This window comes from Saimiri boliviensis, chromosome 12, assembly GCF_048565385.1.
Source record: "Saimiri boliviensis isolate mSaiBol1 chromosome 12, mSaiBol1.pri, whole genome shotgun sequence".
Classification (NCBI taxonomy): Eukaryota; Metazoa; Chordata; class Mammalia; order Primates; family Cebidae; genus Saimiri; species Saimiri boliviensis.
The window spans coordinates 77665660-77678226 of NC_133460.1; the positions used below are offsets into that span (position 1 = coordinate 77665660).

General features: G+C 39.0%; 1 protein-coding gene across 11 annotated transcripts in view; it reads left to right on the top strand.

The window, feature by feature from the left end:
• EXOC6 (exocyst complex component 6) overlaps positions 1-12567 on the top strand; it is a 235485-nt gene that overhangs the window by 14546 nt on the left and 208372 nt on the right. For 2 of the 11 annotated variants that reach the window (XM_039465234.2, XM_039465235.2), the window contains exon 1: positions 1494-1654. The exons of 8 other annotated variants lie outside the window; for them this stretch is intronic. In XM_039465234.2, coding sequence (XP_039321168.1) covers positions 1554-1654 — 101 coding nt within the window. In that variant the 5' untranslated portion in view covers positions 1494-1553. One more of the 11 variants, XM_074382590.1, reaches the window with a different exon arrangement.

Below are 12567 nucleotides of genomic sequence, written 5' to 3' on the forward strand. Positions count from 1 at the left end.
CTGCTAGCTTTGAAGATGGAGGATGGGGGCCACGAACCAAGGAATGTGGGTGGCCTCTAGAAGCTGGAAAATGAAAGGAAACAAATTCTTCCATGGAGTCTCTAGCAAAAAGCACAAACGTGATGACAATTTGATTTTAGCCCAGTGAGACCTGTGACTTCTAACATGCAAAACTGTAAGATAATACGTCTGAGTCATTTTAAGTTACTCGATTTGTGGTGATTTGTTATAGCAACAGTGGAGAACTCATACACCACGGGACAGCAATATGAGGTAGAAACTGCTATTGTCATTTTCAGTCATTTAACTGACATATATAAAGGAAATAGGTTCTTGTCCAATGTCACACAGCTGTCAAGTGATATTAATCCAAGAATTAATGTCTTCAGACACTGGTCTTCAGAGCTCATGCTTTTAACAATTACACAATACCACCTCCAGGGATTTTTGTGGGGAGGAGGCTGGAGGTAGGTTTCAAGTAAAAGCTCACTGAGGGTGAATGAGTTACACAGCTGGATAAAGAGATTGATTGACTCAAAGGGAAGTTTTTCAAAGCCCTAGATTAATGGAGACCAGAAAGAAGTTGTTCCTCAGGCTAGGTTTGCATTCTGTTCCTGTTTAGTCTTCCTTCGTTCCTGCTTTGATCATGACAAACTGGTTTACTTAGTGTCCCACAAACATGTCATTAAGCAGCACTTTTTTCTACACTGATACCTTTGTCCAAGCCTTCCTATCTCTCTCTCCCACCTCCCTGCTGCTAACGCCCTTTCAAGAGCTCTCACCCTTCCTTAATCCAGCTACCCTGACCTGGGGGCACTTGGGTTCAGGGACTTTGGTATGAATAACACATCGCCCTGGGATTTTTTATTTTTATTTTTTAATATTTAATTTTTTTTAAATTAAAAAAAAATTTAAATCTTTGCCATCAAGTATCTTAACTTCTCATAATTTAATTTTTCTGGCTCTTATAATTTATTTCCAAGTTCACTGGCCTCTGTGGACTTCTGCAGGCGGGCACATGAATCCACCTAGAGAAGTCTTCATGGTCAACTGGGATCCTTATTCGTTCCTAAAATAAATCTTAGTATCACGCAATTTTGCTTTTCGAGAGTGCATGTTTTCCTTTCTCTGACTCCCCACCACCCGGAGTATATCAGGCCCTTCTTAAACGTCCCCGAGGCTCTTATTACGGATGCAGGGTGATGATCTGATTGTCCATCTCGCTGATTACTACCGTATCCCCAGCGCGTGGCACAGGGTCTGGCACACACGGAAGACAAGAATATATGTCAAAGGCCAAAGGCCGGGCACTAGACGCTCAGGAGGGGCGAGTCGCGAGGGAGGGCAGGAGCCAGCTGGGTACCAGGCGGCCACCCGCAGCCCCCGCGCACTCCGGCAGGTGCGGGGGCGAGAGCAGGATGGCGCGCCTCCTGCCCAGCGTTCCGCGCGCCCCGCCCCGCCCCGCCCCGCCCCTCCGCGCTCGCGCCACCTGGCGCTCGCCCCCGTCTTTCCCGCGGCGCCGCGCCTGGCCGGCTCCTCAGCTTCCAGCCAAAATGGCGGAGAGCAGCGAGGGTCTGGGCACCGTCCCCGAGCACGAGCGGATCTTGCAGGAGATCGAGAGCACCGACACCGCCTGCGTGGGGCCCACCCTCCGGTAAAGATCTCGTATCCCCCGGGACTTCGACCCCCCGCCCCGCGCCGGACGCTCCTCAGGAGCAGGGCGGGGCGTCCGCCGCCGCCGGCCGCGCGCGAAGCTCCCCGACAGGTGGTGCGCGCGGGGGCAGACGGGGGCGCTCGCGGGTGGCGGAACCCGAGCCGGGACGCGGGTGGGACAGAGAAGGCGGCTGCACCTGTCGGCGCGGCCTGCCTCCGCCTCTGGAACTGTCACCCTGAGCCGGTGGGTGTGGCTGCCGCAGCGACTCTAACCCCGGGCGCCGCGGTGCGTCCCCGCGTTCTCCGCTCGGCTGCGGCCCCCGGGCCCGAGGACACTCCTGGGGCCTGACCCCGTCGCGCTCGTGGCGGGGCTGAGGGCTGCTGGGCCGTGGACGTACCAGGGGCGAGGGTCGACCGTCGCCACCTGGCGTAACCGAGGTGCCAAGTCGCGCGCGGATAGAAAGCCTGACGCGCCGGGCTGCCGCGGGCGTGGGAGAATTGAAATTGAGCGGGAGACGCGGGCCCCCTTTCCCTCTGCTCCCCCGCGCGGCCGGAGTGGGCGAGGAGAGAGCGTGGGCTGGAGAGGAGGAGCTGCTTACTGCTCGGGAACACGCTGGGGTAACCCTGCGCTCGCCAGATCTAAGCTTCTTTGGAGGCAAAACAGCTTTTACTTATTTACCAACATTTCATTAAAATTGCATTGATTTTTCCGTTTATTTTAAATCGAGTTCTTCCCCATTCCCTTTAAGAATAGTTCTAGGTGGTCGGGCGCGGTGGCTGAAGCCTGTAGTCCCAGCACTTTGGGAGGCTGGGGCGGGCGGATCACAAGGGCAAGAGATAGAGACCATCCTGGCTAACAGGGTGAAGCCCCGTCTCTACTAAAAATACAAAAATGTAGCCCGGCGTGGTGGCACACACCTGTAGTCCCAACTACTTGGGAGGATGAGGCAGGAGAATCGTTTGAACCCGGGAGGTGGAGGTTGTGGTGAGTGGAGATGGAGCCACGGCACTCCAGTCTGGGCGACAGAGCGAGACTCTGTCTCAAAATAAAATAAAATAAATAAAATAAAATAAATAAAATAAAATAAAATAATAGAACAAATAAAATAAAATAGAACAAATAAAATAAAATAGAACAAATAAAATAAAATAAAATAGAACAAATAAAATAAAATAAAAAATAGTATTTGGTCGTACATATTCCCTGCCAGACTGAATACCTGCTGTCTCAGTAGGATATTATTAACCAGGCACCCATTGAGCCATGGGTTAGGTTAGGCACTGTCTTCAAGAATAAGTTCCTTTTAGATATAAGGTTTCATCTTTTGGAGTGATGATAATGATAAATGAAGTTATGATTCATGTAGGGAACTTCAGACTGATTATGCTTTATCATTAGTATTTCTTCAGAATACGCTTCCTAGAAATAGAGCGCTGTATGGTTTTTGGACTGGTGAATGTACCCCAGTTCAAGTTATGTAAAGACACCTTGCCCTTAAGAGTTAGGGGGCCTGGGTTCTTGTTTTGTTCTAGTCCTGCCGCTGATGAAATGTGAAGTCATGGACAAAAATTATTTAACCTCTCTGGATCTTGGTTTCCTTATTTGTAGAATGGGGAGGGGAGAGTATTCACATGCCCAGGAAGCTCAGAACTTTTGAGACCTTGCTTATTTGTTCACTGTTGTATCCCTAACACCAAGCATGAGGTAGGCATGTTATAAATTTTTGTCACATAAAGTTTCTGCTATGATCTGATAATGCATAATTAGTGCATTTCCTTAATTTTCTAACATAATTATTTATTTTAATAAACTGTGTATACTTGGTAATGAAAGAAGTCAGATTAAAAGGAAGCTTTGTTTTCATCACTGCATCTTGAAACTGAGAGTGCAGTGTGTGATAAAGTTGCTAGGATAGTTCATTTGTGAAAATAGTATTAGTTATGAAGGAGGTGCTTCATCTTGGGAGAATGTGTTAGGTAGTGTCCTTGAATAAAGATGAAATTAACTTAGAAAATTTGCAAATATATTGAGAGATTTTTTGGGACACTCAGGAACAGAATATATGTATTCATAGTGTTATTCTTTTGCTGGGCAGTTGTGTCAACTGGCTCATTTTGTTGGAACCCACTCTCTTTAGCAAACTCTAGTGACTCTTGTGTGTGTGTGTGTGTGTGTGTATATATATATAGTGTCTAATTTATAAGCAAACTCATTGTACACACACATAGAGGGTACTGCTAGCAGTCTTTTCTCTTAAACATTGTTTAAGCTACTGCAATTTTTTCCCTGTTTTTCAGGTTTCACTAAGTGAAGTGTTAATATTGCATTTTTAAAAACCATTTATTATGGAAAATTTTAAATGTTTAAAGAAGTAAAATAGTGTAATGACCCACCATGAACTGTTACCGAGCTTCAGTTCATTCCCTGGCCAGTCTTGTTTGATCTTTTCACTTACTTACTCTCCGTCATCTTGGATTATTTTGAAGCAAAACCAAGACATCAATTTATTCATAAATATTTTAGTATTAAGATTAATTTTGGTTGTTATTTTCTAATTATCTTTCAGCTGTCCTGTAGACTTATAATTTTATTTATATTGTTTTTCTTAGTGGCAGGATTTTTCAGAAAAAGCCTGACCTTTTCCTGAGAAGCATGTGATAAACTTTCCGCAGGCCCTGACATACAACATGGTTCTTTGACCACAACAGAAGTATATTAGAAATCAATAGCTAAAAAAAAAAAATCTATCTGGAAAATTCCCAAATATGTGGTAATTGAATAACACACAAAAAAGAAGTCAAAAGAGAAATTAGAAAGTTTTTTTTTTTTTTTTGAGACGGAGTTTCACTCTTGTGACCCAGGCTGGAGTGCAATGGTGCACTAATTTTTCTATTTGTAATATCTACTATTTTAATTTAGTTACAAATGCACATACATGAAACATATATGTAAAATAATGTATTTAATATCAATTTGGATATATTCTATACCTCTCTGACCCAATGATTTCCACTGATCTTTTCCTTCCCTCCACCCCAACCACCAGCTCCCATTGTAATAGGCTTGATCCTGCCATTTTCTTTTCTTTTTTTTTTTTTTTTTTTTGAGACGGAGTTTTGCTCTTGTTACCCGGGCTGGAGTGCAATGGTGCGATCTCGGCTCACCGCAACCTCCGCCTCCTGGGTTCAGGCAATTCTCCTGCCTCAGCCTCCTGAGTAGCTGGGATTACAGGCACGTGCCACCATGCCCAGCTAATTTTTTGTATTTTTAGTGGAGACGGGGTTTCACCGTGTTGACCAGGATGGTCTCGATCTCTTGACCTTGTGATCCACCCGCCTCGGCCTCCCAAAGTGCTGGGATTACAGGCTTGAGCCACCGCGCCTGGCTAGAAAGTATTTTATACTGAGTAAAATGAAAACACCAGCTAACATTTGTGAATGCAGCTAAAGAAATACTTAGAAGTTTATAGCACCAAACACCTCTACTAGAAAAGAATGGCTTCAGCTTCAAACTTAAGAAACTAGAAAAAGAAGAGCAAATAAAATTCAGAAGAGTGAAAGAAAGGAGATGGTAAAGATCGGAGTGGAATACAGTGAGACAGAAAAACAGAAAATCAGTGAAACTCAAAACTGGTTCTTTGAGGAGTTCGTATAATTAGTAAACCTTTAGGGGTAAAAAGGGAGAAGATACACATTAAAAATAACAGGACCAGGCACAGTGGCTCACACCTATAATCCCAGCACTTTGGGAGGCCGAGGCAGGTGAATTACTTGAGGTCAGGAGTTTGAGACCAGCTTGGCCAACGTGGTAAAAAAAAAAACCCCATCTCTACTGAAAAAAAAATCACTTGAACCTGGGAGGCAGAGGTTGTAGTGAGCTGAGATTGTGCCACTGCACTCCAGCCTGGGTGACAGAGCAAGACTCCATTTCAAAAATAAAAAAACAAAACAAAAACAAAAACAACCAACCAAACAGAAAAACAGGAATGAGAGAGGTTACATGATTATAGGTACTACAGATGTTAAAAAAGATTAAGACATATTATGACTAGGCTGAGTGCAGTGGCTCATGCCTGTAATCCCAGCACTTTGGGAGGCTGAAGCAGGAGGATTGCTTGAGTCCAGGCGTTCAAGGCCAGCCTGGGCAACATAATGAGACCTTGTCTCTACAAATAAGAAAATTAGCCAAGCATGGTGGTGTGTGCCTGTGGTCCCAGCTACTTGGGAGGCCGAGGTGGGAGAATTGCTCAGAGCTTGGGCCATTGAGAATGTAGAAAGCTGAGATTGTGCCACTGCACTCCAGCCTGGGCAACAGAGTGAGACCTCATCTCAAAAAAAAATATTATGAACAACTTCATGTCCATACATCTGACAACTTAGCAGACATGGACAAATTAGTTGAAAGATACAAACTATCAAAGCGTACTTAAGAAGAAATAGATAGCTGAATAGCCCGGTATTAATTAAAGAAAGGGAGTTTTGCTGTTAAAAGCCTTCCCCAAAAGGAAACTTTAGGCCCAGATAGCCTTACTGGTGAATTCTACAACCTTTAAGGAATAATTAATGCCAATTCTACAAAAACTCTTATGGAAAATTGAAGAGGAGGGAATATTTCCCAACTCATTTGAGGTCAACATTAACCTGATATCAAAACTAAAGACAGAAAGAAAAGCATAACTAGAAAAGGAAGCTATGAATCATTATTCCTCATACACACAAATTTTGCAAAATTTTAGAGAATTAAGTCCATATATATGGATTTAGAAGTATAAAATACATCTATATAAGAATATATTCTATATATATATATGTATGTATGTATATAAATCTAAAGAGTATATCATGATCAAGTGGGTTTATTTCAAGAAAGTATGCTGGCTTAACATTTGAAAAATCAATCAGTGTAATATTGTTCACCATATTAAACAAAGAAAAGTTGTACGATTATAGATGCAGAGAAAGCATGGACAAAATCAAACATTAACTCCCAATTTAAAAACCCTGAGAAACTAGTAATGGAAATTCCTCAGCTTGAAACAGCTCATCTAAGAAAATCTATAGCTAAATTGTACTTAATGGTAAAAGATTGAATGCTTTTCCTCTAAAATCAGGAATGAGGTAAGGATATTCATTTTCACCACTTCTATTCAACACTGTACTAGAGTGTTAAATATAAGGCCAGTATAATAAGGCCATTAAAAAAAAAGCATCTAGTTTGGAAAATCATCTTCATTTGTAGAATATATGATCATCTGTAGAGAAAATCCTTTGGAATGTACTGGAAAGCTACTAGAACTGATAAGTGAGTTTAGCAAGGTTGTACAAATCAGATTGATATACAGAAGCTAATTGTGTTTCTCTATGCTAGCAACAATCAGAAATTGAAATTTAAAAATTGATAGTATCAAAAATATGAAATACTTATGTAAAAAACCTGATTTTAAGGTTTATTACAAAGCTGCAGAAATTAAGACAGTGTGGTACTAGCATCAAGATAGATAAATCTGTGAAACTTAATAGAAACCACAGATAGATGGACACATAGTTGGTTTTCAAAAAAGATGAGAAGGCAATTCAGTAGAAAGAGATAGTCTTTTAGTAATGGTGGTGGAAAAATTGGATATCCTCACACAAAGTAATGAGCTTTGATCCATGCTTTGCACCATATTTAGGAATTAACTCAAAATGAACCCAAGACCTAAATGTAAAATGCAAAACCATAAGACTCCTGGAAAATATAGGAGGAAATTTTTGTGACTTTAAGATAGGCCAAGATGTCTTGGATACTATTTCTGAAAGTGTAATACAGATAAGAAAAAAGTTGATATATTGGACTATATTTATTGGAACAGAATTGAGACTATCTAGTCTTTGAAGAAGCTTTTGATGCTGCAGTGAGCCATGGTCATGCCACTGCACTCCAGTCTGGGCAGCAGTGTGAGACCCTGTCTCAAAAAGAAAACAAAAACAAAAACAAACAGAAAAGGAAAAAAAGAGGTAAGCCACAGACTGGCAGAAAATATTGGCAAGTTGCATATCCAATAAATAAATTGTGTCTAGAATTATAAAGGAAGTCTTTGAAACTGAATAATAAAACAACTCAATTTAAAAATGAGGCTGAGTATGGTGGCTCATGCCTGTAATCCCAGCACTTCAGGAGGCTGAGGTGAGCGGATCATGAAGTCAAGAGATCAAGACCATCCTGGCCAACATGGTGAAACCATGTCTCTAGTAAAAATACAAAAATTAGCTGGGCATGGTGGTGGGTGTCTGTAATCCCAGCTACTTGGGAGACTGAGGCAGGAGGATTTCTTGAACCTGGGAGGCAGAGGTTGCAGTGAGCCGAGATTGTGCCACTGTGCTCCAGCCTGGCAACAGAGCAAGACTCTGTCTCAAAAAAAAAAAAAGGAGTAAGCAATTTTAACAAGTAGGCACTTAATAAAAGAAGGTACACCAAGGGCAAATAAACACATGTAAAGATATGGAATGTTGTTATATGAATGCAAATTAAAATGTTAAACCATTACTCTACTGGAATGTCTAAAATTAAAAAGACTGACTATACCGTGAATTGGTAAGGATGTAGAAAAACTGACATTCTAATACACTACTGTGGGAATTCCATAAATGTTGTTTATCAGATTGAGATTTATCTTAGAGATTTATCTTAGCTTTTATTATGAAGGGGTGTTGAATTTTATCATATGCTTTTTCTGTATCTATTGAAGTGATCATGTGTTTTTTGTCCCTTACTCTTTTGATACGGTATGGTACCGTAATTATCAGATGTAAACCAACTTTGTATTCATGGGATAAATCTTGGTCATAGTGTATAATGTATAGTTGTTTTTATATGTTGCTGGATTCTGTTTGCTAGTATTTTGTTGAGGATTTTTGCATGTATATTTATAAGAGATTTTGATCTGTTGTGGTCTTTTTTGTGTGATGTCTTTGATAGGAGAATGATATCTCATAGAATGAGTTGGTATTCCCTCAGCTGAGATGAGTATTTGTTTTTTCCCCCCCTTTATTCTATTCATGTGGTATATTACATTGATTGATTTTCTCATGTTTAATTGCCCTTGCATACCTAGGATAAATCTTATTTGGCCGTAGTGTATAATCCTCTTAATATACTGTTGGATTTGGTTTGCCAGTATTTTATTGAGCATTTCTACATCTGTATTCATGAGAGATTTCTGTAATTTTTTTAGAGACAAAATCTGACTGTGTTGCCCAGACTGATTTTGTGCTTCTGGCCTCAAGCAGTCCTCCTACCTTAGCCTCCTGAGTAGCTGGGATTATAGGCATGAATCACTGTGTCTGGCATGAAATTTTTTTTTTTAATTTATGTTTGAGACAGGATCTTGCTATATTGCCCAGGCTGGTCTTGAAGTCCTGAGCTCATGCAGTTCTCCCACCTCATCCTCCTGAGTAGCTGGAACTATGGGAATGTGCCACCATGCCCAGCTCTATAATTATCTTTTTTTGGTGATGTCTTTATCTGGCTTTGGTATCAGGGTAATGCTGGCCTCATAGAATGAGTTAGGAGGTGTTCCCTTTTCTTTCATATCTGGAAGAGTTTGTGAATGATTAATGTTAATTCTTTAAATATATATGGTAGAATTTTCTAGTAAAGTCATGTGCCTTTTCTTTGTTGTGATGTTTTTGAGTACTGATTCTGTTTCATTACTTAATATAGGTATACTCAGATTTTCTATTTTTCTTGAGTTAGTTTTGATAGTTTGTGTCTTTCTAGGAATTTGTTCTGTTTCATTAGTTGTTGACATATAATTGTTCATAACTTTTTCTTATTATTTTTATTTCTGTAATGTCCTCTCTTTTGTTCTTGAATTTAGTAGTTTGAGTCTTTTTTTTCTTAATTATTCTCACTAAAGATTTGTCAATTTTGTTGATTTTTTTCAAAGAACCAACTCTGTTTTGAATTTTTTTTCTCTGTTGTTTTTCTTCCCTTCTTCCTTTCTTTCTTTCTTTTTTTTTTTGAGATGGAGCCTTGCTCTGTTGCCCAGGCTGGAGTGCAGTGGCATGATCTTGGCTCACTACAATCTCTACCTCCTAGGATCAAGCAATTCTCTTGTTTCAGCCTTTTGAGTAGTTGGGATTACGGGCACACACCATCATGCCTGGCTAATTTTTATATTTTTAGTAGAGATGGGGTTTTGTCATGTTGGCTTGGCTGGTCTTGAACTCCTGACTTCAGGTGATCTGCCCACCTTGACCTCCCAAAGTTCTGGGATTACTGGCATGAGCCACTGTACCTGGCCTCTCTATTGTTTTTCTATTACATTTACATCTTCTCTAATCTTTATTACTTTATTTCTTCTGCTTATTTTGGGTTAACTTGCTCTCTTTTTTATTATGATGGAACCCAACCTTACAATGGAAGTTTGGGTTATTAGTTTGAGATCCTTCTTATTTTTTAATATTGGTTTTTGTAGCTATAAATTTTTCTCTTAGAACAACATTAACTGCCATCTAAAACATTTTGGTATTGTGTGTTTTTCATTTACTTTTCTTTCGAAATATCTTTAATTTTCTTTATTATTTCCTGTTTGAGTCACTGATTATTTAGAAGGGTGCTTAATTTCAACATATTTGTGAATTTCTAAAATGTCCTTCTGTTATTAATTTCTAATTTAACCCCATTGCCATCCAAGATAATAATTTATATGATTTCAGTTTATTTTAAGTATATTGAGGCTGATTTTATTGCCTAACATAGTTTGTACTGGAGACTGTTCCATGTTCTCCTGAGAAGACTGTGTATCCTACTGTTGTCGGATGGCATATTCTATAGAGGTGTCTTAGATCTAATTAGCTTATAGGATTGTTCAAGTCTCCTGTTTCCTTTTGGTCTTCTGCTTAGTTGTTCTATCCATTATCGAATGATGAGTAGTTTTTATATCTTTTCAGGCTCTGTTGTTAGAGGCATATATGTTTATACTTTATATATTCCATATCGATTGACCATTTGCCATCATAAAATACCCTTTATTTCTAGACTTGTTTTAAAGTCTGTTATGTCAGATACTAGTATAGCTACTGCAGCTTTCTTATGGTTGCTCTTTTCATGATATGCATTTTTCTATCTGTTTACTTTTAACCTATGTTTGTCATTAAATCTAAAGTGTATCTCTTGTAGATAGCACATCATTGAATCTTATTTTTATCCAGTTTGAGAGCCTATGCCTTTTTATTGTTTACTTTATTCATATTTAATGTTATTATTTATATAGTTGGATTCACATCTGCTGTTTTGCTTGTGTTCTATGTCTCATTTCTTTTTTTCTTTTCTTTTTCTTTTTTTTTTTTCTTCTCTGTACCTTTTTTACTACTTCTTTTGCACTAAGCAAATATTTTCTGGTGTAACATTTTAATTAGTGATTTTTTTTGGAATTTAGAAAAAAGTCATTTCTTAGTGGTTGCTCTCAGAATCTACTTCAGAATTATTCGAACTAATTTCCAGTAAGATATAGAAATGTTACTCTTATATAGCTATATTCCTTCTTTCCATTTTTTATGCTATTGCAACAATACATTACTATAATTGTTACTTTATATAACTTTTTGTCTTTCAAAGAAGCAGAGAGAAGAAAGGAGACCAATATGTATACATAAAGTTTGTTATATTGTTTCTTATTTACTGTTTCTGATTCTTTGCATTTGTTGCTGGGTTTTTAGTTGTCATTTTGTGTCATTTTCTTACTGCAGAACAGCTTTGCTCCCACATACATCCTTTGTGCTGTTATTGTCTATTATATTACATATATTCTACATGTTGCATGCCACCAATACAATTATGTACATACTATTTTATGCAACTGCTTGTATAAATCAGAGAAGAAACAAGAGGTATGCATTTATACTGTATTTTATAATTACATGGTTACCTTTACTGGTGCTTATCTCTGTGTGTGTATCTGTGTGATCAGTTGGTCATCTGGGTTCACCCTTAATTGTGAAAAAATTGTAGTATTTTTTGTAAGGCTGGTCTGCTTGAAACTATTTCCTGTTTTTTTTTTTTTTTTTTTATTTCCCCCCCACCCCAGCAGTTTGAATATGTTTTTCCACTGCCTCTCAGCATCATTGTTTCTGATGAGAAGTTAGCTGTTACTCTTATTGGAATTCCTTTGTATGTAATTAGTAGTTTCTTGCTGTTTGGCGGATTTTCCCTTTGTCTCTCATTATTTTTACTGTGATGTACCTGGGTATGGATCTCTTTATGTTTGTCTTACTTGGAGTTTGTTGATTCAAATTTGGGAAATTGTAAATTATTTCTTTAAATAGTCATTCTGTTTCTTTCTCTTCTCTACTTTGGTGCTCCCATCTTGTATGCTGGTGTGCTTAATGGTATCCACATTTATTTGAAGCTCTGTTCATTTTCTTTATCATTTTTTCTCTCTTGTTCTCTGATTGCCTGTATCAGACTATCTTGTATATTTACTGATTTTTCCTTCTGCCAATTCACATACATTGTTGAGACCCTCTAATGAATTTTTCATTTATGTTACTGACTTTTCAACTCCAGAATGTCCAATTATTAAAAAAAAATTCTACTTTATCTCTATTTGATAAGACATTGTCATCATACTTTGCTTCTTTAAGCATGTTTGTTTTTAATTCTGTGAATATAGTTATTATGGCTGCTTTGAAGTCTGTTACATCCAACATCTGGGTCATCTCACAAGCAGTTTTTGTTGCTTATTTCTTTTTCTTTCTTTTTTTCTTTTTTTTTTTTTTTGAGATAGGGTCTTGCTCTGTCGCCCATCCTGGAGTGCAGTGGCACAGTCTTGGTTCACTGCAGCCTCTACCACCCGGGTTCATGCAATTCTCCTGTCTCAGCCTCCTGAGTAGCTGGGACTACAGGTGCACACCACCACACCCAGCTAATTG